The sequence below is a fragment of the Coffea arabica genome, chromosome 6e (genome assembly GCF_036785885.1).
Source record: "Coffea arabica cultivar ET-39 chromosome 6e, Coffea Arabica ET-39 HiFi, whole genome shotgun sequence".
NCBI classification, from domain to species: Eukaryota; Viridiplantae; Streptophyta; class Magnoliopsida; order Gentianales; family Rubiaceae; genus Coffea; species Coffea arabica.
Window position 1 is genome coordinate 3,444,180 of NC_092321.1, and position 27,480 is coordinate 3,471,659.

The following is a 27,480-nucleotide window of genomic DNA, read 5'->3' on the forward strand; positions in this document are numbered from 1 at the left end:
CCAATAGACACTCAAACCCTTTATCCTCGGCCATCTGCATATGAATGTATATGGATTAGCGCAAATGGCTCAAGCCATAACTTTCCCCGAGCAATACATCAGCATTCTACTATCAATTTGCGGATGAGGGGCAAAAGCGGTCATCAGAAGGACCATTCCTGAGCTGTTCACGGCCAGATTTTGGCCAAAAAAATGTGTGGTCCAGATCACTTCTTGTATCTCGATTTTCACAACGTGTGTAAAGCTCACAAAATTTTGTACTAAAGTTACACGTTGTGCAAACAAAATTACGCTGTGTGCAAACAAAGTTACACGATGTGCAAAATGCACAAAATCGCCGGGAACGGTCGCCCTTTGTCCATCAATCTGCCATTACAGCTCCCTGTTCGTCTTAATATAGAGCAAATTAATATTAGTTTATATTTACCAAATAAAAAAAATACCATAGGAAAGGTGGGAGCTGCGGGGGCCGCCCGGGTGAGTGGGCCTGACGGTCAATTATGAAATAGGATGGATACCTGGTCATCCGATAAAGAACAGCAAATAATTCAAGAAGAAACCTGAACGTCAGTCTGCTCTGCTCCAAAAGAATCAATTTCGTGACCCTGTATCGTAATGTAGACGACCTCTTCTCTAACCCTTTGTACTGTTTCTTTTGTCAATTCTTTCCATTTGTCTTTCACTAAACTGGTACCTAGTACACGACTAAAGACCAGTTTCTTCCAGTTACAAAACCAGCTACTCTCGAGAACCATAGATAGAGGAGGTTCACAAACGGCCTCAAGAAGAAAATGGCAGCCACTCCTACTAGAGCACGAGCTGACTATGACTACCTCGTCAAGCTCCTCCTCATCGGCGACAGCGGCAAGTCTTCCTCTTTTCCTCTCTCTCTCTCTCTCTCTTTCTCTTCATGAACATAAAACAAATCTTATCGAGCTTAGGACTTCGGAGAGGTGCTGCTTTTATAATAATAATAATAATAAAAAAAAAAAACCTCGTTTCGTCATTCGTGTCAAAAAGCATGCGGTTGCTGACTTGATAGTGGTACTAAATTTGACATGCTGCGTTAGTTGTTTGTAGCTTTCTTGTTTTTACATCAGAAGGGTGCTTGTTATTCTTTTCCACTAGAAGCCTCAGTATCACTGAAACCAGGTTCACCCGAATCACCTTTTTCCTTTTTCTCCGTCACATTCTTCTCGGATTTTTCTAACAAAATAGGGAATTTTTACCGTAAGCTTGATTTTCACATTCGAAATTGCCCTCGAACATAGAATCCTGGTGGAAGAGTTTCCCGATCACTGATGATCCCTCGTACTCTCTTTTAAATCTTTCACTCGGGGAGTCTCAATTCAATTTGAAATGGTCTTAGAAAAGAGTAACGGTGCGCTACTTTGTCTCCCATTGCACCACCTTGGTATGAAGATGGAGACTACCGTATATCATTAGAGTCCTGCAACCCCAATCACTTTTTCCCTATTCCGTCTTTCAACTTTTCCTGTACACTGACGTACGTATCTTGGATTCAGGAGTTGGAAAGAGTTGCATTCTATTGAGGTTCTGTGAAGATTCATTTACAACGAGTTTTATCACCACCATTGGGTACTGTGCCAAAAAAAAAATGGCCCTTGAATGGATTAAACTCGATAGCATATTCTTAAATCTGTTCCAGCCCGCTGAAACTCTGATGTTTCTTTCAGCATTGACCTTAAGATTAGGACAATTGAGCTCGATGGAAAGCGCATTAAATTACAAATATGGGATACAGCTGGTCAAGAACGTTTTAGAACTATCACCACAGGTAGCTAGCTCTCTTTTCAAAATCTGTATGTTAAGTTTTTGTTGTATGAGGATGTAAATATGCTCCTTGCTTTTTCTGAAAACTAATTAAGCAAGAAGTCATCTGACATTGCGGTGAAGTATTAAGACATAAATATGTTTGTGAAGTTATGATGATCTTACATATTCATTGTCGTGGCGTTTGGGCTTTAATTTTCTCTCTTGTGTAGCGTATTACAGAGGAGCCATGGGCATATTGCTGGTCTATGATGTTACGGATGAATCGTCGTTCAACAGTATCTCTCGTTCCCACTTCCCACTTCTCTTTTTTTTGTTTGAAAAAGAAGGATTTACCACATCCATCCTTTGATTCTTTCGAAGGGGGGAGTTTTAACTTTAAGCTGTGATGGATGGAAATCATATGATTCCTACGCTAATGAGCCAAGGTTATATATTTTTTGTAGACATCAGAAACTGGATTAGGAATATAGAACAACATGCTTCCGACAGTGTGGACACCATTCTCGTTGGAAATAAAGCTGACATGGATGAGAGCAAAAGGGTAAAGATTTACTAGTCATCAATAAGCAATTGTTCCGCTGCTCTTGCTTTCTCTCCGGTCAAAATGTAACTACATTTAATTTCCATTTGGCAGGCGGTGCCAACATCACGAGGCCAGGCATTAGCCAATGAATACGGCGTTAAATTTTTTGAGACGGTGAGCAAACAAACAAGCCCACGAGTTTATGACCCTCACGAGCTAGTCCTCCCTAAAGATTTTTTTTTTTTTTTTTTGTGTGTTTTAACACAGATTTCGTAATGATGGCTTATTTTAGGCATTTGCTGTATTCGTGTTGACATGTTTGCGTGCAATAAAATAAAACTAACTTCCCCGTGATGTTTTAGTATTAAAGGACGCTGAAACTCATGGGACTTTTTTGACTTGACTAGAGTGCTAAAACAAATCATAACGTGAACGAAGTCTTCTTTTCAATTGCCCGAGACATAAAGAAAAGGCTGGCTGAGAGTGAAATCAGAGCAGAGGTAGACATCTATTCTCATAAATCCTGCTGTTATAATCCGAATCTTTGACGGCTTATGGCATATAAAATTCTCTGACTCGCCTCCTACTTTCTTGTAGCCCCCAACCATCAAAATCAAAAAACCAGACCCAGTAAAGATCTCAACTGCAGAACCGCAAAAATCAGCTTGCTGCAGGTGAAAGTCGGAGTGGTACGTGCTGACTCTTTGCAATTACGAATTATTATGATGTAAACTATGAGAAGGCAGTAATAAGCCAATGTTACACAGTTTTGATATGTTGGTGTAGATCACTGTCATTGTCTCCGTTCCTTCCCTTAATTATGCAAGGTAGACTGAATACTATAATACACACGCATATTTGTTAGAATACTTTTTGTCTTGCAAAATCCATGTATTCACCTAGTGCATTTTAAATTGATGCAGCCAGCATTATGTGCTGAAAAACCATGCAAGTGATACTTGTCACAGAGTTCCTCAGTGGTGTATGGCAGCTAATTATATTCACAGCGCAGCGTAAGAAGTTGAATCTAGATCAGAATAAATACAAGCAATTCTGTTTCAGTGACAATTTGAGTGACGCTCAACAAACATAAGCCAAGAAACAAAAGATGCTAGTAAATTTACACATGCTAATAGATGTTATTGGCGTCAACATCCCAGAGCACCAGCATATGTACCAGCGACAACTCAAGCACAACGAACATTAAGGAAATCAAAGGTTACCATATATGTATTCTGGTCATCATTTCGAAGAAATGCTCAGCTTCTGGGGCGATCACTTAATAAGTCCTCCAAATATAAGATCTGCAGTGTTTTATGAGCAACAACCGCCACCAGATGTGTGGTGCACTTGTTTCTGTTTTAAAATATTTCTCTTCCCCACAGCAGATCCTTCTTCCAAAAGACTGGGCACCTCCATAATCTGGGTTAAGTAAAAAATAAACTAAACACATAAGGGAATCGTGGGGCTATTCAAACATAAGGTACCGTTGTTGGTAAAATTCATAAGCAACTTTAGTAGAACTGTAATGGAGAATAATTCATACTTCAATAAGCGTGCTAAGGTTCCCCAATAAACTTAGTAGTAGATTGACATCAATTTGAAAGTCAGATACATGACATAAGTTTTACACTCCTAACCCTGATATATTGAGTTTGGTCGCTACAAATAATAGATACATTACCATCAAATTTATAGCATATAGCTCTAAATCAATTAGCATCAACCACAGGGCAGAGTTTTGTATCTTTGCAACAGGTTTGTATTGGAGTTCAAAACTATGGGTGCAACATCAAGAATCCAAAAATGATGAATTTCTGTACCTTCAAAGCCAGTTCTTCAAAGCACTGCTCCACATTTTCTCGCGTTCTGGCACTGCATTCAAGAAATAAAGACCCTAGCTCTTCTGCAAGGGTCATTCCTTCTTCCTTGCTTACAACTCTTTCAGACTCCTAAAAATGCAAAGCAATGCAAGTTAGCTAACTTTTACCTTTTTACATTTACAGAAAATAAAGATGAACAATCATTGAATGCAGCACTAGTCCATCTTTATGACATTATATATAACTTGATCAAACCTGCTCAACTGGTGCCCCACCCCCCTTCCTCCCCCAAAGGGAAAAAAATAAGGGAAAAAAAACAAAGATGTGTTTTTGGTGGGGAGATAATAGGATGTTGAATCAGCAGTGACAGTGGGCTCAAGTTAACTTGCCTATAACATCAAATCTAAATAAGCGACCATGCTTTATTCTTTCCTGACAAAGAAAGACATGGAGCTTGAATGAACAGAGAAAGCTAGCCAAAAACAATTTATGGATTTATTAGCTTACCTTGTCAACTTTGTTACCAACAAGCATCTTGACACAATCCTGATTAGTTGAATAAAGTACGACTTCTTTTGCCCATATATCAGACAAGCCAAAAACAATTTATGGATTTATTAGCTTACCTTGTCAACTTTGTTACCAACAAGCATCTTGACACAATCCTGATTAGTTGAATAAAGTTCGACTTCTTTTGCCCATATATCAGACAAGTCTGTAAAGGTTTCCCTCCTTGTCACATCATAAACTAAACATGACAAAACAAAATACGTCAATCAGAATGAAATTGCAGACATTTAAAAGCTATACGGCAATATTTGTTCATGTACTGAAATGATTCATCAATAATTGCATGACACTTCTCCAAAACAGATTGACAATGCTCGAACTCAAAATTATTTGCACAAAATTTTCAGTTTCAACAAATATACTGGTCCTATCATGCTCATATGATTTAGGACTCATAGCTTCTTTTAATTTGAAGCTCTAAGAAACGTTACAAGTGCTTTCCTTTACAAAAAGGAAGTGGCAAGAGCACATATAGATGATCATCTTAGTGAAACAGTACTATCGAAACCTAAAGGTTCACAGTACCGTACAATATTTTGGGCAGAATACCAAATGACTGCATAGACAATGCCTAATATGGACAACTTCATATTACTCAACTGGGAAGAGTCTCCCACAAAATGAAAAATTCTGGACTGTGGACTTGGATGGCAGCAGTCTGGTCTCAAAGCAAACAAAGAAATATGCATGAAGGAACATTACCAACCATGTTGCAAAAGGAAAAGGATCAAAGAAATTCTCCAACAAGAGAAACAGCAAATTTTGCATGGAGTTCAGCAATCTTAAAAAATGGCCAATGCGCAAAAGTTAAAAGAATGATTATGTGTATTCTGTTTTTCTAAGCAATAGTAGTCCATAAATTGACCAGAAATCTGAGAATGATGATAATGCAATTAAATAAACAAAATCTCATCTTATCAATCACGTCTTAAAAGAATAGCTTATTTTGCAGGATGACAAAAAGGTTTCATAAATATGAAAGAATCAAGCCCTTTGCAAGAAAAACTATAGTGATCTATCCATGACATACCAAGAACGATCCCTTGAGCACCTCTGTAGTATGAGCTTGTCAAAGTCCTGAACCTCTCTTGTCCAGCTGCAAAAGGTGTCATGAGCCCCATCAGATCACGGAGAACAAAATATTTAGGAATAGGACGGTGGAAACAAATAGCAAGAGGGGCGCACTATCATCAGAAAGTTGTAGCTTGGATTACTTATGAAAAAGGAGGCTATGAATCAAGGATCCCAACAATAAATTTCCATTAGCAGCACTAGGAAAAAGAGGAATACAAACCCAAATTGGGTCTGATCATGGTAAAGTAGTACTGATTGTCGGTTTCTAATCTTAAGGAGGAAGAAGTTGCATGATCAGTTGCGATGGCAAGACAACACCTTCTGACAAATAAGAAGATTTACATATAATAACAACTTCGGGGGAAAATGTTAATTAGGATGGCACGGCATGTTGAGAACAGTAGAGAAAGTACAAACATTTGTCTTGTACTAGGTAAAGTGCAAAATCTCCTGCTGTATTTTGTGAAATTACAGCTAGTTCTATGTGCAAGAGATTTACCACTTGAGCCTATGACAGAAAAAATCAAATAAAAGTAAAGGTGTATCATAATATTTGCACAATAGAACTTCATAAAGAGAATTTGGAAAGCTGCCATAAACAGTTAGCAAAACTATAAATGATTGGCTCTGCTTACCGGTATCCCAAATTGTAAGCTTCAACTTCTTCCCACCAACAGTGAGCAGCTTGATCTTAAAATCCACACCTGGAATGAGGCACAAAATCGTCTGTTAGCAGATGCAGATTAAGCTAGCTCACAGATTCAACTCTATATTGGAGAGAGAATCCTTGTTGTCTGATAGGATACATTAAAAAAAAAAAAGTGCTGGTGTATCGACCAGTCATGTAATTGTAGCCAAACAAAGTGCAGATTCTAAGGATTTCACCAAGAGGAGGAAAGTTCAAACTAAAACAATCACTCTCTGACGTACAGTCTACATAGAAAAATCTATACTAACATGTGATGAAAACTTGCTGCCGAGAAATCTCCATATTGATCCAATTAATGTGCGCCCCCTGGCTCTTCAAAACCGATTTGACAACCAAAATTTTGCTAATTAAACAGTGGCTAATGATTTGCAATAAGTGCAATGGATGATTGGAGACGACAAATTAGTTCAGTCAAAATCATAGAGCAGAACAGGAGACGCTACTTGTAACAGTAAAATTGAAATCTGGCATCAAAATCATTGTGCTTTAAAGATGAGATCACTCAGTAAAACACAAAACAATAATTATCATAAAAATGTGCAGTAATGCATATAATCCGCATTTTTAAATTTCTTCATTCGATGTACGATCGATACATAGTATTAGATAGAGGTGTACCCGTATCATGTACGCAGAGAATTGTAGAGGGGGCATACAAGCATATGGAAATGGAAATAGAAAAGACAGAAGCAAAGAGTAAAGGTTACCGATGGTAGGGGAAAGATCTTCAACAGAATTGGAAATGAAAGTGACGAGGAGGCTGCTTTTGCCGACTCCGGAGTCTCCGATCAACAAGATCTTAAATGACAGATCGTAGCTGCTGCTGCTGCTATTACTACTGCTGAGTCCGGTGGAGGCCATTCCTGCTCTTCTTCTTCAAGTCGAGAATCTTTCTGTTTCTCTCTCTAAAAGAAGCCTTCTTCTTCTTCTTCTTCTGACGCCCACATGTACATGTATTTGCGTGCCTATACGAATATACTACTACTGCAATTTATATGTAACAGTAACAAATGAAATGCGTGTATTCAATGAGAGAGAGAGAGAGAGAAAGAGATGGAAATATACTACTAGTAGCAGCACAAAAGGCTTAAAAGCAAAGTGTAAAGCTCACGAGCCATTACACCTCCCTCCCTCCCTCCCTTTTTATATACTCCTCTACAGTAGTATCTGTGAGTAAATTGAGAGAGAGAGATATATCTACATATAAAGATGATGGGAGGGGGCGTGAATGATGGAGAAAGAAAACGGGCTTAGCTGAAGAGTCAGGACAACTCTTATTCTTTTCTTTTCCCTCCCCAAAGTACTCCCCCCTCCTACGCTTCTCTTTATTCGCCACCACTACTAAGTTATTAGTGACTGCTGCCTCCTGGAAAAAGGGATGCGCAGATGCTATTCCGTTTTCGCGCGGAATCCCCCCCAACGGTTGCTGTCCTGTTGCCTTCTGTCTCCCCCTGTTTCTGCTAGGCCTACACCTCCAAATATTTTTTTTTAAAAAAAACTCTCTCTCTCAACTTATTTTACTAGATTTATAACTAGTCAATGTGGATTCAACTCCATATTTGTTTCTGTTCACACGTTTCATTCGTGATATTTTTGAGTTGTACATTTCATGATTTTTAGGTTAGTTTGTAATTTGGACCTGTTTGGAAGGTGAGTTTTTTTGGGTGTTTATATAAAATTTTACTGTAAATCACTGTAAAAGTTGTAGAAAAATTTTGTAAGATTAAAAATTTTTTTTTTCTTTTCCTTTTTCTTTCTTTCTTTTTCTTTTTTCTTTTTTTTTCCTTTTCTTTTCTTTTTTTTCCTTTGCGATCTGGTCACGCGACCAGATCGCAACTAGCGGGAGGGGGAGGGTGGCAAGGGAGGGAGAGGGGAAGAGGGGAGGGGAGGAGAGGGGCTGAGGGAGAGGGACAGAAAAAAAAAACTTTTGAGGTGACCGGCGGTGGAATAGGTAGCCGGCGCGGGGGAGAGGTGGTGGCTGGCGTGGTGGGTTGGGTGAGGGAGGAAAAAGAAGAAAAGTTGAAGGGAAATTTTTTGTGTATTAGATTTTTGAAGTGTGTAGATAAAAAATTTTGAGAAGTTTTTTGGGATTCCTGTAGCAAAAGTTGTTAAAAAACTAGTTTTATACAAACTTGCTAAAAAACTACACTTCCAAACAGGCCCAAATTATTATAAAAAAAAAAAAAAACACAGACGCACATGGATCTTCGGCCTTTTTTTTTTTTTTTTTTGTCAGATATGATAGACCTACACTATTCTATACTAGGGGAGGGGGATCTGAAGAGGTCCAGGGGTAACTCGAAGGGAATTGAATTACCACCGGACCATACAAGTGCACTACGCACCCGTATGAATTTTTGTTCAGCAAGCTCACATATTGTAACAATTAATGGGAGGTAAGGTTTGAACTCTGAATCTCCCACTCCACCAAGCCTTAATGGTTTGGTGGGTGGCCACCAGCCCAAAGTCTGGTGGTTCCTTCGGCCTTGTTTAGAAAGGGATTTTTCACTAAAAAATCTCTACGTTTTTCATGAACATATTTTTCAATCATCTTTTTACCTCATATATATTAAATCGTTACAATACATTTTTTACAAAAATTCCAAAAAATTACAATCCGAACACGACCTAACTTAAGGCTCTATCAACTTTGTGCTACAATCACCACAAAAATTGAAATTTGCATACCAAATGATCAAGTCTCTCCGGTAGGAAAACATAAAACTTCGTTCATTTGAGCTCTAGCTCAAACTGTAATCTAAGTAAACTCCAGAATACACTTCAGTTTGTGTAAAAGTCAATCCACACAATTAAATAATATTCAAAGCTTTACTCATTTAAACCATGCTTTAAAACTAGGAATATAATAACAAGGCAACCACTTGGTAGATTTAGTCTATGTAGATCATGTGATCTAAATTTTGCCATACCATGGAATAAAATTTTACCAATGATTTTTTTGATGTGACAAATTCTAAACCACATGATGCAGAAGACCAGCTCTGTCTAAGTTTTTACCTAATAATAGAGCGTGGGCGATGAACAGAGTGGCATCGTCGTAATTAGGGAAGGAGATGGGGTCTGAAGACCAAATGTCAGTTTGATGCGTGAATTGGGCTCCATGTACTCTGGTGGTGGGTCAATGTCTCAAGTGGGCCTTATCTTGCACAAAAGATTGGTTTGAATTGGACCCAATATGTCTCCAGCTTTCCGGCGTTTGTTGTTCAGGGTCCTTGGAAGAAATGGTGATGATCTTAACCTGTTATTGTTTGGTTTCTTTGCTGAAAAAGGATTTTTTTTTAACTGAAAAAAAAAAAGATTGACTAATTAAGTACATGCGTGTGTTCTTTTAACCTTTTGACACAGAAAAGCTGGAGCATGCATAAATGGGTCGGGGAAGTGATGCGCTCTTTTGCCAATTTTAACGGATTTCTTTGATGACAAGCTGCAGGAGAGCGAATGGCAATAATGTCAAGACATAAGGCTATAAACAACACCATTAAACAATAGTGGGGTTTTGCACTGATTGAGATATTTCTCTGTTCTGCTTTTCTTTTCGCGCATAATCAGTGGGTGAATTTGTTAAAGAAAAATCGGAAAAGAAGAGAGAGAAGAATGTTCTCAAAGTTCATTATACTAACATCGAGAATACATTCCAACTAGTACACCATTTTGGGAAGAGTAAGGTTTTGTTTGATAATTCAATTCAGTATTTAAATTTACTGGCTTCAGATTTTAATACGTTCAGACGCGTTTGATCACAAAAAATAGAATATCTGAATTGATTAAATAGTATTGTTTTTTTTTTAGGCAAAACATACACCTAAAAATAAGTGATAAACTATTCACTTACTACTTAATATGATATATACTCAAATGTATCAGCAGATTTTGTACTTAACAATTTAACAAATTAATGGATTCAACTTTCAGATTTCAATTTTACCAGACACACCGTAAACGTTCCCCTCGTACTTATAATCGGTGGCTAATCCTATCATGTTCGACAGCTCATGTTTAAGAATTGGTTTTACAAGTTCTAGTTGTTCCGTTCCAAAAGTTCTCTATGTTACATTAACACCCGATTTAGATGCTTTCACGATGAATCAACTATTAAAGGTCTTGGCTTGGTCAGATAATACGATATCATACTGTTACTCCTTTAGTCCTTTCCAGGCATCAATTTTGATTGTTTAGAACTAATTGATTGCCTGAGAGGGCCAAAGCCACACAATCTCACCTTTTTCTCTTTAAGTTACAAGCATAGAGTACTACACATCGGTTTTTGGCACTAAACAACCCAATACTTGCCCCTTTACCAAAACCCCTTTCCTTCCTTGTCTGTTTCTTGTACTTTGTAATCAATGTACCGATGCAGCAAGCATATCACAGCCCCACCAGAGCCATGCCGGTTAATGTTTTCAAATTTGATCTGTCCCTCTCATCATTATTCGTTAACCATCCTAGAAGGGGAAAAAAAAGGAATTGAACCATCGTGTTTCCGATAGTAGATCATGCTCTCTTTAATAGTAAATCATACAAAGAATGGTTACTAGTTAAAAAAGGAAGCGGTCCAGATTTCAGAAATTCATCAGATAGATTAAAATAACTTGGAAAGGGACACAAGTAGTGCGAGATGCCCTGGCTATGCAGGACAAGGACCGGGTCTGGTCTGGATGCAAGTTTTTGTTGCGCGGCATCCCTTTCTTTACAATCCAAGAAACTATCGCCTGATCAAACCTTTGTTGGAGAGCCATGACATTGACCGGCGTCACCATCTGGATCTGGTTCCCGATCAGTTGGACAAACCATCTGCCTACTTCACTTGGTTTCCAGTTTCCACAATAATACCGGAAGACCACGCTGTGGACTCTATAAGACGTAATATAAATTTGTAGGCAGTTCTTCTTTCTTGTTCCCTCCCTTGATTTCTCTAAGGAGGATCAACAACCATGGCACTTACAAAGGACTTGGAGCAAGGAACAATTGTCAATCACAATTATTTGAAATGGTTCATGGTTCAACCAACGGCCTTTTGAGCGGTTGACCACCATTAAAAATTTTAAATTTTGATGAAATGGGAGGTCAAATGTTCAAACCCTACCTCCTATCAATGTGCTACTGTACGTGACTTCTTCTAAATCTATACAAGTGCGTAATACACTCGTTTAATCTGATAGTGATTTAATTTTTGTCTGTGTTTTATAGATCCCGTTGGGCGTCTTCCACCCCCCTCTCCCCTCCCCCCCCCCCCCAATAAAGTGTAAACTAGAGTAGAAGTATGATAGACTAGCAGTCGCCGTCTAATTTAAAAAAAAAAAAAAGTTATTCCTTCCCCATTTTTCCCTTACCCACAGATGGTCTTGGGCCTTTTTTGAGTTCACAAAGGATATGGGGCCTGTTTGGAACCTGAGTTTTTTCGGAATTTGTCTAAAACTTTACTGTAGTGCACTGTAAAAGTTTTTGAAAAAATTTTGTAGAAGTTTTTATAAGGTGAAAAACTTTTTTATAGAAGTTTTTGTAAGATAAAAATTTTTGTAAAAGTTTTTGTAGGGTGAATTTTTTTTTCCTTTTCTTTTTTTCTTTCTTTCTTTTTTTCTTTCTCTTTCTTTTTCTTTTTTTCCTTTTTCTTTTCTTTCCTCTCTTTCTTCTTCTTCTTCTTCCTTCCCCCTCTCGCCACCCCTCCCTTTCCCCTTCTCCTCTCCTCTGCATTTCCCCCGCCACCCCCACCACCCCCTCTGCCCCTCCACCCCTTCCCCCCGCCAGCCCTTCCCCCGCTTCCCTGTTCCCCCGTTAGCTGTAGCGTTGGCGTGACTGGAGGGAGAAAGAAAAACCAGAGCAGGAGGAAAGTAACTGCTGCTACTGCATAGGTCAGGGGAGTTTGGCCAGGGAGAGGAGGGAAGGAGAGAGGGAGGGAGAAAGGAAGGAAAAAAAAATTTGGAAAAGCCGGCGCCGGAAACGTCGGCGGAGGTGGTGGCCGGCGATGAAGGTATGGTGGATGGGGTGGGGGAGAAAGAAGAAGAAAGATAGAAGTTTTTTGTGTATTAGATATTTTGAAGTGTGTAGGTTAAAAAATTTGATAAGATTTTTTGGGTTCCTGTAGCTAAAGTTGTTAAAAAACTTGTAGCTAAAAAACTTGGCCAAAAAACTCACTTCCAAACAGGCCTATGATTTGCAAGAAAAACCTGTTTTGCCAACTCTTAGAACGTTTGTTTGACAATTCTGTACTTTTTATCCTTGGAGCTTTTAAAGCATTGTTTGGAGCGAAAATGAGTTAGTCAGACAGGTGTTATTCGTTTTAGCAGAAAATGAAAAATTAATAGTGCATCTGAGGAACATATTTGTGACTGGCTTGCCGACTTAGGAATGAAAATGTAAGTTATTCACTGGACATATAGTATAGTAGTACACAGTCATTTACACGTATAAGCAAAATGTGCATGAAAGAAAATTATGTACATCTTAAAATTTTGTATAATTGTATAATTGTAATTTCGAAGATAAAATGATGTATTAATGTTCTGAAAAACGCATTAGTGTACATCCATCATCAATTTGATTGGTTATTCTACAACTCTAACTTTGTGGATTTTCTTTTTTTTTTTCTTTTTTTTTTTAACTCGAAAGAGATTCTATGGTCTCATAAGAGGAGGGGAAGCGAAGAATGTGAGGGTTCACTCTGAACCCGTTCAATGTTGGAGCTGCTAGGCTTCCAACTTTTGGGCCTCCGCCTCTTTTACATTTTGATCAAAACCGGCCCAAACAATAGACAAATCAAGAACCGGGTGGCCAACCCGATTTCCAATTTCCATGTGCTGGTGGTTCCTAAAATTCCAGCACGCTGTTAAACCCTTGAGTTGAACTATCCAAATTTTGGGTCGCTCCGGCAGTGCAGAAGAGCGATGGATAGAGAATGGGGTTCGAAGCCAGGCAGCGGAGGTGCTGCCTCCGCCCAGAATGAGGCCATTGACCGGCGAGAACGGTTGCGACGACTTGCCCTCGAGACTATCGACCTTGCAAAAGATCCCTATTTTATGCGCAATCATCTGGGCAGCTACGAGTGCAAGCTGTGTTTGACGCTACACAACAATGAGGGGAACTATTTGGCTCACACGCAAGGGAAACGCCACCAGACTAATTTGGCTAAAAGAGCCGCTCGCGAAGCCAAGGAGGCTCCTGCTCAACCCCAGCCTCACAAGCGCAAAATTGCACTTAAAAAATCCGGTAAGAATATAGTGTACTAATTCAATTTGCTTTTAGTGTGTGTGTGTGTTTTTGCGCGTCTTTGAATTTTGTTTGGAACCAATTTTTGCTGTTGATTTAGAATGTTTGGCTAATTAGTATGACTTGTAATTGGAGAGCTTAAGATGAGGACTTTTAGGGTTTTGTAGGTAGGCTTTTTCAGGAGCTAAAATACTTTGTTAGTCCATTTGAAAAAAAAAACACTTTAGGTGATTGTTTTTCTCCTCCTAGACTTACAAATATAAGTGATTTTCTGAATGCATAAAAATTACTTCCAGGAATTGCTATTTCTAATAATAGGTTCTCCTGGAGACTTTGTGATTTTATAACGTTGGGTTTGATTTTTAGTAATAAAACGTATCTAAACTTATATTTAGGACCTTCAGATTTGATCGTTCATGTGCTATCTAGTTTGTGCTTTTTACCTGCTAATGTGTAATGCATGATCTGAGTTTTCACAACTAGTTCAGTAAGTCATTACTTATTTACTCCTCCTCCCCATAGAAAACATGTTTATGGACTTCAATTTCGTAACTTTCTGCGTTGTTTTTAGTTAAAATTGGCAGGCCTGGATATCGAGTGACAAAGCAATTTGATCCAGAGACAAAACAAAGGTCACTTCTCTTCCAGGTGAGGCAATACTTTTCTGTGCTTGTTATGATAGGGTTCTCATCTCAATGTTGAGTTTAGCTCTTAGCTGTTCTAGTCCATGTACTCTCTCTCTCTCTCTCTCTCTCTCTCTCTCTCTCTCTCTCTCTATTGGGGGAATACCATATTAGCAAAGTAAGCATGGAGCTATAACAGAAAAAGGGTGCATCTAGAGCAGGAGTGTTAAACAAAGCTTATAATATGAATCAATAATTGAATGTGTTTTGGTTCTCATGTATTCACTCATCAGAATGTCAAGTATAAGCTATTAATCTTGAGATATTTTCTTCTGTTTTCTGGTTCTCCCCTTTTATTTTCTTTTACTACCTTCTGAACTCATTTATTTTGTTTTTTTCTATCGATAGAAACTAGCTAGTGGTCCTTTTGGCTAAGGATGCTATTTGCATTTTAATTGTCACTCAAAAACCTATTATAGACCTTCTTCTCTTTTCAAGGTGATTTTGGAATTGATATTGTGACCAGATCAGCTCAATGTTTCTGTTGTTTTCAGATTGAGTATCCTGAGATTGAAGACAACACAAAGCCAAGGCACCGTTTTATGTCATCCTTTGAGCAGGTACCCTATATCTTTGCGCAAGTTTCATGCCCAGAGTACTGGCCTTTGAGACATAATGTCTTCTTCTTTGGTTGATTTTTGTGCCTTAATAGTCCATTAAAAAAAAATGAAATGGCAAACTTTAGTTGTTTTTTCGGAAAAGTTTCTGAAGTTAACATGAGATGCTAATTTTTTGTGTTTTCTTTTTTGATCTGATTTGCAGAAAATCCAACCTTTTGACAAAAGATATCAGTTTCTTCTATTTGCGGCTGAACCTTATGAAATCATTGCTTTCAAGGTAATTTGATCACAAGATCTTGATGCTTAAAAATGCATTAATGCTGGTTCAGTAATGGATTTTGACTCTGAATTCATTTTGCAGGTTCCTAGCACGGAGATTGATAAATCAACTCCCAAGTTCTTCTCACACTGGGATCAAGACTCTAAAATGTTTACGGTATGAATTAAATCTTCCTTCTGCTGTGCCTTGCAATGGATGTCCTTGATTCTTTCCTTTTTCTTTTGTTCATCCATGTAACTATTGGTAAGACCAATTCTGTTTGATATTCATATCCATGAGAGCGGTCTTAGCATCTCTTAGCTAGGGTGTGGAATAGGCTGGCACCATCCAGAGAAGTCTCAGTGAAGCTTTTCAGTTGAAATCTTGTCACCTAGATAATTAGCTGGATAAGCATTTTCTTTCTTTTATGAAGCATGTGGTATTTAAAGCTATTTTTTTTCACCTCAATGTCCACTGCTTTGATACAGGGTAATACTGTCAAACTAGGCCTTTTCAAGTTGAGTAGTGGCTGGAGTCTTATCGAGAATATTTGCCCAATAGATAATTCCTTCTTTCATATCTTAGATATGTTAGATGCTTCTTAAAAATTCCTATCTGACCAAAGCTTATATCCCTGTTTAGTCTTGCGTTCTATTCCTTAATATTGGAATTTGTGGAGTTATGTCTGATGATCATCCTCTCGTGAAATGATGTACAGCTCCAGCTATACTTCAAGTCAAAGCCACCTGAAGCAAATAAACCTCAATCTGCTTCTGCAGCCAATGGGACAGCGGCTCCTGCTGCTCCACCTAGGCCTGCGCCGCCTCCACCTCAAGCTCCACCACCACCTCCACCACCTCAGGGACTCCCTCCGGCAGCTCCATCAGGGAATATTCCAAGAGGTCCACCTTCTATATCTGGTTCCGTTCCCCCTCCGCCACCTATAGCAAATGGTTCTATGCCTCCTGGTGGAACTTTGCCTGCTCCACCACCCCCAATTGGCAGTGGCGCAATGGCTAATTTTACTCCTGGTACACAAATGGGAAGACCGCCAATGGCGCCTCCACAAGGCTTTCAAGGGCCACCTCCACCACCGAATATGGGTTGATGGGTTTTTTCTCCACTTCAGATCACAACGTCAAAGGGAAGATGAAATAGTTCTTTGTATCAAATATGAATTTAGTGCCTTGTATTGAGCCTGATTTCTTGCTGCATGGGAAAAAATTGAGCTTAAATGTTGAAAGTCTAAAAAATTAGGGAGACTTCCGGAATTATGGAGTGAATATCAATAGGAATCTGAAATTATTAGATAACCATTTCCATTGTTTTTCTCGAGTTGTTTTCTCAATGTTAATTTGGCGTGCTTTCTGGATTCTTCTGAGAATAAATCCTGGCTGAGTGATATTAACACGACCCCGCAACACCGGTTAGCCTGTGCTTGTGCAATTGTCACCTTATGTCCTATGCAGCCTGCACTACAAGGTTCGTCCAAAGGAAATACAATCTCGACTGTATAAAACCTCTTGTGGTGTTAAAGCCTCACTTGGTTCTGATTCATTTTTCTGATTAAAATAACCTTTTAAAGACTTTTTCTTTGGTAAGCCATTTCGGTTAATCAGGAGATGATTTATACAGAATGTGCTGTTTCAAACATCTTGCATGTATATTTATTGTAATCTTGTCATGATAATAATGTTTAATGGCTTATTTTTCACATTAGAAAGTGAACACAACATTAAAAACTCTCTCAAGACGTCTACGAACAAGGGTGTATCCAGCAAGTGCTTGTTCAGATCAGAGCAGAAAGGGAAAATTCTGCACTACTATGACTGTACCATATTCTTCATTTCTTAACTTACTGATTGTATTGAATTAATAATATTACAGCCTAACCAAATGAGCCAAAGGGGCATTGGTATGGTGGGAAAGTTCCAGCGAGAATACAAAGTGAACCTACTTCAGAAGCGCCATCACATCTACTCGCGGAATGCCATATCAAATAGTGACCCCAACGCAGCCACCGCAAAGCGAGCAACAAACCACCCAATTTTATGTAATATCTTTTAAGCAAGCACCTTTACCTGGATTAAGGGCTGACAGTTGCATTTGCACACTTTCAAGTCTAGACACCAACACAACCAACTCCCAATTGAGGAGTTGGCCACCATCAAGCCAACTCCCAATTGAGGAGTTGGCCACCATCAAGCCTTTAAGGTCTGATGGGGTGCCACTAATTGCCTCAGGTGTGGCTCTCCAAATCTAGACGGATGTGTAATGCACCCGTATGGTCCGATACTTGTACAAAACATGATACCACCACCGCAACATACAAAACATGACAGACTCTCTCATTTTTTGATACTTGTACTGAAAAATTGTGTTAGTGTTACATCCGTTCCGCGTCTTTTCCACATTGCAATTGTAGGAACCGCTAATCCCCTCTGCTCGCTCCCTCGTGTAGTTAACTTATTTCTTCGTACCTTAACACCCATTAATCGCATTATTGACACCATCTTGCATACGGATCAAGGGTGCTAGAACTGAATAAATTTCAGATGCCCTTTTCAAGGAACGCTCCTCTTAAGAGGAACAAACACGACTAAAATTATGGGGCTGGACAAAAGTTGGTTCAGCAGCTGTAAAACAGATTTGACAAGAGAAGCATTTTTCATTGAACAAGAGATGTATCACCGTGGGAATAAATTCTAAATACATGCAGCACTGGACGTAATCTTCAAGCAATCAACAACCACAGATTGGAAAAATCGCAAACAAGGAAAGAGCTAGACTTCAAAACGTTCCACTATTCTTTGCGCTGTATCATGTTGTCAAGGCAATGAGAGGACAAATTCCACCAGCAGGAAAAGACCAATTCCGGGCCTAAATTTTCTAATTTGCTACTGTATTTGGAGGGAACACCTTCTGAATAAATTCCAGGAACCTCTGGGAATAGAAAGTAGGATCCACGGCAGATATGGAAATGGAATCAAACTGGATAGACTTGTATGCATGTTCTATCTTCTTGGTTATGTTGTACTCTTGTAATATGTCAATGATGCCCAGATACAAAACAACATCATAAGCCTCGTGAAATATCTGGTTGTCATCATTTCCCGGAGTATGCTCTGCTCTTGCAGGCATATTAACTCCAAGCTGGATCTGGAGCCTGCTAAGCATCAGACAGAAGCAAAAGATATCACTAGCAAAGCAAAGCCCCACATAAAATGCAGCACAAAAATCTGCATTTACTGTAGTTACTAGTTTGTAAGCCCAAGTTTCTTTATTTATCACCTAAATTATTATGATAAGTTACATATCAAATATACCAGAAAAAGCAAGTTAATTCAGTTCTATCTAGAACAAGTATGGGAGTCTAGAATTAGGAGGTTCTGCAAGGATTATAGGAGCACATTCTTTTTCCCTTTGATAATGACATCAGTTTAATGGGCTTTATAAGAATTGAGAATGGAATACTAAATTAAACTTCAATTACACAGATGAAAGAACTACCTTGCTGTACCGGGAAGGAGAAGATCCACTTCCTCATTGCCAGTTGCAGACGATGTCCGTAATCTGCTACCTCTAATATGGGAACCCACGACAACACCATTGTCATCACCACCACGAGGGACCAGTATGAGGCCTTGTGGAGATATTTCATCCTCCATAGCCTCTGTGGTGGAAAGAGAAGAGCATCTTAAAGTCAATCAATAATGGGGTTTGCAACCAGTCATAGAAGTACAAGGACAGTGTATCAGCACAAGTTTGTTATTCACTAATGCATTTTTATGAGTATTAAAGCATTCCAAGTTGTCTTTGTTTCGAAAACCTCTACAGTAGAAGGTTTTTCAAATACAATGCTACAATAAAATTTTTGAAAAACACCCGATCCACACGGACCCCTAGATACAAACATTGTTGACAACAATGCTAGTCCATAATGAGTTGAAACAAAATTTTCCTCTTTCAGAAAGGGAGTCCTGTGGTAGTGATTCTGACTGAGGCAAAAGTAAGCACTACACAGAACTGGGCCCAAAGACACGTGTATAAATATGGGATTTACCCAAATTTCTCAAAAGTCCAATGGTTTCGCAAGGAAAACATGCTACTGGTAATTTGAAGAACCCTTTCATCAAGGAGTTGATGACCTCAAGTCAGAAGCCACCTTGGTGCAACTGAACTGTTGTGGCAGCAAGGTGACAGGTTATAGTACCCATCTGCAATATTCAGCCCATAAATGGGCACAAGAAGGTGCATTTGAACATCACCAGTACCCTCAAATTAGCAAATTATATCCAGTTTCATGAATATGGATTGCATCTTCAACCGGTAGCTTAAAAGATGGTTAAGAAGCCGAAAGTCATATTAACACCAACAACCCACCCCCACCCCTCCACCACCCCCCCCCCCCAAAAAAAAAAGGCTCTGAAAGAAAATGGTCTCTTTTCTCTACTTCTGGCTGCTCTGCAGAAGTCATACATAATTACACCCACAAATACTTGTGGTTTTTATGCCCAATAAATGGTTATGTTAGTTGAAGTACAAGTTTACAATACCTGTTTATTGAGGTAGGAAGCATACCTTCTTCTGCAACAATTTCCAGTCCATCTGCCGTCATCCGTCTGCTGGTCGACATGAGAGATCTTAGGTGTTGAGGAGCTCGGTAGTGAACCCCCAGCAAAAGGCTATAATCCATTATATGCTGTGATTCCAGAAATTTGCTATCAATTTCAATCTGCCTGCATGTAGAACCCTATGGAATGATAAAATTGCAAAAAAAGATGTAGCACTATCGACCAGTCTTATTTATGACTAACAAAATCACTTCTGCTTGTGCTCCCACCACAGAAGAAAATGAAGCTGTTCAACTAGAAGAATAATTTAATAAATTACATAGTGGTGGATTAAAAACCATAGTTCAACAGTAGCAGCAAAAGTAATAGGTTAGCTAATTAATGAGGCTCTTGAGACCAGATGAGATCAATCCGATTTATGTAGTAGTCATAGAGCAGAAGAAGAAGAACTCAATAGTATGCCCGTAATTAAGGAATTAAAGATAAAAATGATCTTCAAAAGCATGAGGTCATGAACTTTAAAAGATTATGTAGACAATATACAGCCTAGAGAATAAAATAACAGACACAAGAAGAAGAGCTACTGCAAAATGGCACAGACGTCACTAGATTTCTCAGCTCTTTGAGATGGAACTTCTGAAGAGCCAATGCATAATTGGTATGACAACTAAATAGGCTGTGAAAATTGAATTTGTTACAACAAAGTAGACAAAAGCCTGATAAGAAATTTCCCCTTTATAGCTTTGCAATTTCTTTACATTCTCCTTTCAGGATGAGCATTTTAGACATAAACCAAGAGAAATGGGCGAGAAAAAGAAAAAGTAACAACAAAAATTTCAGTCCTATGAAGAAAGGAAATGAATCTTTTGCATATCACTTACTTCAGAAGGGATTCACGCCATGAAGGTTCTAAAAAAAAGCAATAGTTCAAGTCCAGATCTTTAAGTATTGTGTTCTCATCAATTTCAACCTTGTCTGCTGAACGTCCCAATGAAGAACCTTTTAGATCAAACCTTCTATGGATCCTGAGCTCTGTGCAAAACATATTCCCCATTACAACAAAGCGAAACTGCGACACAAAAATAATAAATGATTAGTCCTCCCTATTAGCATAAAGCACTGGATCCTGACAACTTGTCATAACTCAGAATTCAGTAGACTGGTAAAGGAAACAATATTCCCTACCTAATAGTGGGAACAGGGTGGTGTTGAAGGAGGCCTACATGCAGACTTTCTAGGGCATTCAGCGAGAACATTTTGCTTCCTGGAAAGTGCTTGGATGGTTTCTTCTAATGTTCTCAAAGGGTTTTTAAGTGCAGATTGATGTTTATTAAAAAAAATTTTTTTTTTGAGAGAATGGCAATGCTACACTATTGAAAAATGAAAGAGCAAAGGCAATTTGGTAAACTAATCAAGCAATGTTGCTTTGGGTACATAGATCAAACAGGAACTGGGATGTGATATTTCAGTTCTTTCAAAGGGTCATCAATGTGGAATTTTTCTAGTTTAATAGATGTCCAAAACCAATGCCTCATAAACAAGTGCTATGTGGTTTCACAGTGACAGAAGGAAGAAAAGAAAAAGATTTCATAATCAATGGTGTTGATTACCTTTTGACCACTAGAAGGCTTTATCCTGTGAAGGCCAAAAAACTTGGTGATCAGCGTGTTCTCATATTTTTGCACATGGTGATGATAGGATGGGAGCATCCTCAGAAGCACCTGCAGGTGGAAATTTTGATCAGCGAAAATTTAGCTAACTCAAATGAATCATTTCCACATCAAATAAGTTTCAGGTACTAGTCAGTCAAAATGGAAGGACTCATAAGCACATCCTTGGCCATTATAATAGTCAAGAATTTGAAACCCTGAAATTTGGCAATGGATTAATAAAGTTCCACTATCTTGGAAAACCCTCAAGGAAATATTTCAAACTATCATGACTTCTCCTCTCCATTGGCAAGTATTAGTAAAAACATAGCAAGAATTTGCATTCTACAATTGACATTATATATCTAATTATGCTACCTAGACTCAATTTTCAATTTCTTCCTCACCCATCAACCACCCACACCTCAATCAAACAACATTCCAAACAGGAAGAAGAGCAACCAAAACAATTTCAACAAATCAAAACACAAAACAAAGATTTAAAACAGCATGCAAGTGAATCAGGTCAGATCTAGATGGCAAACCTTCACTTCTGACTTCCGTAATGTCTTAATCATAAAACGATCATCTTGAGAGAGGAAAAACACACTACCACTTTTCCCAGGAGAAGAAAGCTCCCGAAGGGCATCATTTCCACAAATGGACATCATATAGTCTGCAGCATCAATCTTAAACATCTCCCTCAGATTCCTACAAAGGGAGACAAGCCATCTGAGTTCCCAAAGGAATACAAGCAAAACTAAAACAGATAACTCAGTTCTAAATAATGCTACAACTCCTAATATACTATCAACGACTCAGATAAACAGAACAGAATCGCCAAAACGTGGCATGAGGTAGTTTACTCGTCCATCAAACTGATAGACAGAATTTTGAAATTGTTCAGTTCTCTTTATTTTTTCCATTGGCAACAAAGTTTTTGAAGTGAAGTAGAGTATACAGACATCACACACAACTATCTGAAAGGGTAAACAGCCATACAGTCAGACATTTACTTTACAGTCACTATCAAGCATAAATTTGATGCATAGACACTATATCAGACACTTGCAAGTATTTCACAACTAAGGAACAAAAGAACACTGGTAAAAAGACTGAAAAAGCATTCCAAATCATTTCATAATGAGATCTAGATAAAATTGCAAAACAAGGGACACTCAAAGTGTCAAAACAAATTAAAGATGAGAAATGTGCAACCACTTCAAGCAGATCCCAGTGGATAGGCAACGAACCTGAATACCATTGGACAATAATCTTTCCACTTGAAATCCTCTGACTGGTGCGGTGGTGTCAACTGTGACCCCTCCTTTGGAAAATTCATCCAGAAGCTGGCACGGGTGCCAAAATCAGAAGCTCGCACTTCTCGTCTTTGAATGGGCGTAATCTTTCCCACTGTATATCTGGCAAAATTCCAATAAACATTCAAGTATAATTACATATTAGGGGAACAAGACACAAATTCTAAAGATTGGAGCAAAAGGTTTGACAAGTTGATGCCTTGCTGGTGAGAATGGATATCTTTGCTATGATATGTAGACAAGGAATGTCATACAGCTAACAATGACTCCACTACCAAAGAGAAAACTATAGCTTTTATGAAGGAAGCCATCAACTTTCAGTCTAAACAACCAAAATAGAAAATCTGCAGGTGTGTAAGGTACATCAATTTATTTTTGAATCCAAAGCCTTCATTTCTGCAACAATCCATACTCGCTCAAACGCCAGCATTCCTCATCCAACCATGAAATAGAAACAAGAAAGATTGAAAAGTAATTATGATGCATTCTTATTTGTTTTCTCTAAGTGAAACATAATTAAAGCTAGAAAAGACATAACAAAAGACAGAGAGATGTCACCTAATGAAGTATTAACAATTTTACTCTTCTAATCTCTAACTATTTCACCTCTCTTTTTGTCTAAATTTACAGATCCAGAAAAACTTGTTAGATTGATATAATTGTCCAACTCATAAATTTCAAAACAACAATACCCAAGCTTAACAAAGAAAAAGCATAATGTTGATACAATCTTCAATTTACAAAAGATGACTTTTTCAGTTTGCATATGAACAATACCATAATTTAAGAAATAAATTCCGAGTTCTCTACATCTGATAACAGTAACTTATCCAGGTTTCAACAGACTAGAGAAAATAACCCCTTGGAAATTTCCAAGAATGCAAAATTCATATATGAAATGATTTCCAATCTCGTGTTTATTTGATGGTATAGATAGCAAATGCATCAGTTATAAGCTGAAAAACATTATCAGAACTATTAACTGTAAGGCAACCTTTGATCAGCAGAAAGAAAAGAAGCATGGACAATATTCCTTGTTCTTGAGAAGGGGTAAGCATGACGACAACAGCAGATACCAAACTTGTTTCAGACTAAAATCTCTTGCAAGCCAGCATATGGACAAATAATGCATGGTATTTCTCTTGATTTTGTTTTCTGCCTTAAGTTTGTTGAGAACCACATTTCTTTTACAGAAGTCTCGAGAACTAAAAACAAAATAAAGATTCACTAAAGTAATAACTCCGATAAAACTTTCACGTATTAAGTTGTCAAGAGGCTTAGCATACCTGATGCCAAGCTGCAGACTAAGCATTAGATCATAGCTCTCGTGCCCTTTAATTATTGTTTCACCCAGTCTCTTCATCTCCCTTGCAAGTTTCTTTTGTCGCCTTCGCACTCTTTTGGATGATGGTGAAAAGCTGTCATTAATTACAAGTTCACTGATTAAGACACCTTGCATGTATTCTCGTTCCAAGATCGGAGAATTTCTATCATCCTCATATTCTCTGCCATCCAGAGAAAAATCATGACCAATAACTTTCTCAATTGCCACCTCAAGGCTCCAACGTCTTTCCAAAGAAACATTTGTGGAGCGAGACTGCTCTAGATTCAGCAGGTTTCCGTTGGCAGATTTATAAGATGAATTCCGACAAGATCCTTGGTTCCCACCAACTTTGACTGCCCCCAGATCAACAGAATAAGTATGGTGAATATGTGAAACCTGATTTTGTTTACTTAAATCTGGAAGCAACCCTCGTTTTCTTAAAGCATTAAGGTACATTTCCTGACCAGCAGGAAGTCTACCGCCTTTTGGATAAAATGCTCCTTTTCCATCCTTCAGACCTCGAGTCCAGGTCCCAATATAGCAGCCTCCATCACTCCATGTGTATATCCCAAACCCATGCATCATACCATTCAACCAGTTTCCCTCGTAAGAGTCCTCATTGGTCCAGGTTAGAGTTCCTTTCCCTGACATATTTCCTCCTTTAAGATTCCCCAAGTACACATTTCCATTAGCCCATGTGTACTTGCCAGGTCCTTCTGGACTTCCCTGAATCCAAGCTCCTTCAAATACATCTCCATTGGGATATGCTTGATACCCTAAACCGTGTTTAAGGCTCAGCCGCCAACGCCCCTTATAGGTGATCTTACCACGTCCAGTATATGTTCCTGTGCCATGCATATAACCACCTGAAAAATCACCTTCGTAAACAGCACCAGAAGGCCATTGAAGCTTTCCATATCCATGCCTCATCCCACATCTCCATTCACCCTCATATTTGCAACCCTCTGACCATATATATTTACCTGAGCCCTCAGGTACACTACTGAGCAAGGAGCCAGAGTATGATTCTCCATTTGGCAGTAAGAGCTCTCCAACCGTAAAGGAAGGGTTCTCAGAAGTTGTATGAGAAACTTCCCCATTTGCCAATTTTAATGAGCGATTACTTTCACCAAGCGATGAGCCATTAAGAGATAATGTCCTGTCTGATAAAGAATGTGCCCCTTCAACGCCGTCAACTGTGGCCACAGGGCCAGACATGCATAATTTGAAAAGGCGCCAAGTCCTGTACTAGCAGAATGGTACCCAAAGCCTTATCATCAGCTAATTCCGCGCATCTAACACAAAAATTTACACAATCCAGGATGATTTGATCTGTCAGACGAGAGAGAGCAATTAAAGCACCATAGTATTTCAAAGCTGCTAGCTTTAATGGTCACAAAACCACAAACATAAAACCCACTTAGAGGTAATGGTTCGAGTCCATGATCAACATAGGAAAAGTGAAGATAGGAAATGATAACTTGTGTAATTTTGTAGATCTTCTGTATCCTAATGTATTAGCAAAGTTCGGAAGCCAACTTTGCCATTGCTTTTCACTCGCGGGATGTAAAGTGTATACAACCAAATTGATATATCTATGTCTGAAGCCATTATGAAAGGTTTGTAATGAAATTCAAGATGACAAGGAATACGTTATGGCATTTCCCAAGACAAATTCTTTAAGTGTATAGGCAGAAGGTATCAACACTGACATTCATGAGTCATACTCCTTGAGTATTGTCTCATACAGGCTTTAAAACCAAGTTTCCACATGCAGTGATTCTCATACAATTTCCAGTTTTCCACTATATCAATTAGAAACATTCAGAACTGCAGCAGCTATTACACAAACACCTGATGTGATGTCTTCCCTCTACTGGTAACCACGGAAATTCCCACAAATTTGACTATCATGATAAAAAAAAAAAAAATCACCTCTGCAAGCCCAAAGCGCAACCTCTACTTTCACATAATTAATGAGGTCAAATTGCTTGCAATCCCCTAATAACTCCAGGCAATCACCAGCTAACAAGTACTTTTGAGAGGACAAGTCAAATCCCCATTGAACTAAACCTCAATGAGCATCTTAAAGCACACATTTCTTTAATTATAAGAAATTCCAGATCAAGCTCTTGACACTTGCCAAAGCATTTCTTCTTTCCTATTTGAACAGCTTCAAGCATCTCACAACCAATGAAAGTCGAGAAATATCCCCAATGACTTCGCAAATAGAACAATTTGTTTAAATATCTTGGTTATAAGATTTTAATTCAACCTCCTATATCTTGTCGGACTTTCTCCTCGATGCATTTTAATTATTTTTATACCAAGAAATCCATTTTGTTTTCGTACGAATAAGTAAATAAGTTCCGGATTACCGTGATCACTTGCAAGAAAATTTTTTTTATAGTTCTTCATGTTTCACATACAAGTCAAACTATTGGAAAAAAATTTTAAAACAAAGTGAGAAAATAAATCTTCGGTAACGTCCTTCATCCACATGCTAATTATAGAGTCGTCGTCACCTTTTATCAGCAGCATTTTTTTCCCCTGCGAAATTTCAGAGAATACAGGAACCACAAACAATAAAATGCACATACTACTTACTGCCTCCATTGTTTCAAACAACAAAATAAAAAACCACTTAACCACGCACAAAAAGGGGGAAAAAAAAAGGTCAATACAGATGATTAGGCAAAAGAAAAAAACAACGTCGCAGTTTCGAATTTTTACTAATACAGAGCCACAACTCGCAGGATAAAGCAAAAACTGAAATGTACATAGCGTGTATAACCATCATATAAGGGAGAGAGAGTGAGAAGAGAGTACCTGAAAAGAAGACAAAAAGGAGAGGGAAATTGAGAGTGGAAGTCGAGGATGATGACGTCCAGCTGCTTTTCAGTTTCTTTGTGTTCTGCCTTTTGGACTCTGGGGAATTTCTCGGCTCTCTTTCTGAAGAAGACTGATGAAAAGAGAGAAAAAGCAAATCAAAATGGATCGAATCCCCAAGTGGTAAACGACCTGCGACTGCGAAGGCTATAAAATATACACACAAAAATCTCCTCCAAGACGAAAAAGGGAGACTTGTTTGTGGCTATCCACTTACCATATATGCCACTAGTCTTTTAACCACCGTTACTTGATTTCATTTGACATTTCACATTTGCATCTTTGCGCGTCAATTTTTGTGGAGTCGCTTTCAAGCGTGATGCCAGATATTTGTTGTGCGCTAGTATGAGATTGATGACCATTAAATGACTGTTATGCCCTTTATTTTTTTTAAATTTTAATTTTACTTTCTGTTTTTTGTCTCTTTTTCATTTTGTTTGATTTTTCTCCATTATTTTCTTGACTTGTGAAGTTAATCTAAAACACTTTGGAAATTTGGTTAA

The 27,480-nt window shown here is 38.4% G+C and overlaps 4 protein-coding genes across 8 annotated transcripts; 2 read left to right on the forward strand and 2 right to left on the reverse strand.

Annotated features, from left to right (window-relative positions):
• The first annotated feature begins 555 nt into the window (after window positions 1-555).
• On the forward strand, window positions 556-3,439 carry LOC113695074 (ras-related protein RABE1a-like). Of its 2 annotated transcripts, XM_072054502.1 has the most exons (9): window positions 556-864; window positions 1,527-1,599; window positions 1,698-1,798; window positions 2,007-2,072; window positions 2,241-2,338; window positions 2,432-2,494; window positions 2,728-2,820; window positions 2,918-3,009; window positions 3,244-3,439. In XM_072054502.1, the coding sequence occupies exons 1-8, from the start codon at window positions 792-794 to the stop codon at window positions 2,996-2,998; spliced, it is 648 nt and encodes a 215-aa protein (XP_071910603.1). In that variant the 5' UTR covers window positions 556-791; the 3' UTR covers window positions 2,999-3,009; window positions 3,244-3,439. The 2 variants fall into 2 exon arrangements, with proteins under 2 accessions (XP_071910603.1, XP_027069835.2); XM_027214034.2 differs by lacking the exon at window positions 3,244-3,439 and having other exon boundaries at window positions 2,918-3,187.
• On the reverse strand, window positions 3,335-7,957 carry LOC113695075 (ras-related protein RABC2a-like). The gene is made up of 6 exons (XM_027214035.2): window positions 7,204-7,957; window positions 6,423-6,491; window positions 5,744-5,809; window positions 4,770-4,891; window positions 4,144-4,272; window positions 3,335-3,742 (listed from the first exon to the last, which is right to left on the reverse strand). The coding sequence occupies exons 1-6, from the start codon at window positions 7,355-7,357 to the stop codon at window positions 3,635-3,637; spliced, it is 648 nt and encodes a 215-aa protein (XP_027069836.2). The 5' UTR covers window positions 7,358-7,957; the 3' UTR covers window positions 3,335-3,634.
• Window positions 7,958-13,254: 5,297 nt separating this feature from the next.
• On the forward strand, window positions 13,255-16,538 carry LOC113695073 (uncharacterized). The gene is made up of 6 exons (XM_027214033.2): window positions 13,255-13,720; window positions 14,292-14,368; window positions 14,898-14,963; window positions 15,166-15,240; window positions 15,325-15,399; window positions 15,941-16,538. Exons 1-6 carry the CDS (start codon window positions 13,399-13,401, stop codon window positions 16,328-16,330), a joined length of 1,005 nt encoding a protein of 334 aa, XP_027069834.1. The 5' UTR covers window positions 13,255-13,398; the 3' UTR covers window positions 16,331-16,538.
• Window positions 16,539-17,870: 1,332 nt separating this feature from the next.
• On the reverse strand, window positions 17,871-27,190 carry LOC113695072 (phosphatidylinositol 4-phosphate 5-kinase 9). 4 transcript variants are annotated; one of them, XM_027214030.2, is made up of 9 exons: window positions 26,918-27,190; window positions 24,051-25,383; window positions 22,699-22,866; window positions 21,991-22,156; window positions 21,407-21,517; window positions 20,678-20,865; window positions 19,804-19,961; window positions 18,733-18,895; window positions 17,871-18,391 (listed from the first exon to the last, which is right to left on the reverse strand). In XM_027214030.2, exons 2-9 carry the CDS (start codon window positions 25,304-25,306, stop codon window positions 18,112-18,114), a joined length of 2,490 nt encoding a protein of 829 aa, XP_027069831.2. In that variant the 5' UTR covers window positions 25,307-25,383; window positions 26,918-27,190; the 3' UTR covers window positions 17,871-18,111. The 4 variants fall into 4 exon arrangements, with proteins under 4 accessions (XP_027069831.2, XP_027069830.2, XP_071910602.1 ...); XM_027214029.2 differs by having other exon boundaries at window positions 24,051-25,420; XM_072054501.1 differs by having other exon boundaries at window positions 17,871-18,388; window positions 26,918-27,189.
• Between the last annotated feature and the right edge of the window lie 290 nt (window positions 27,191-27,480).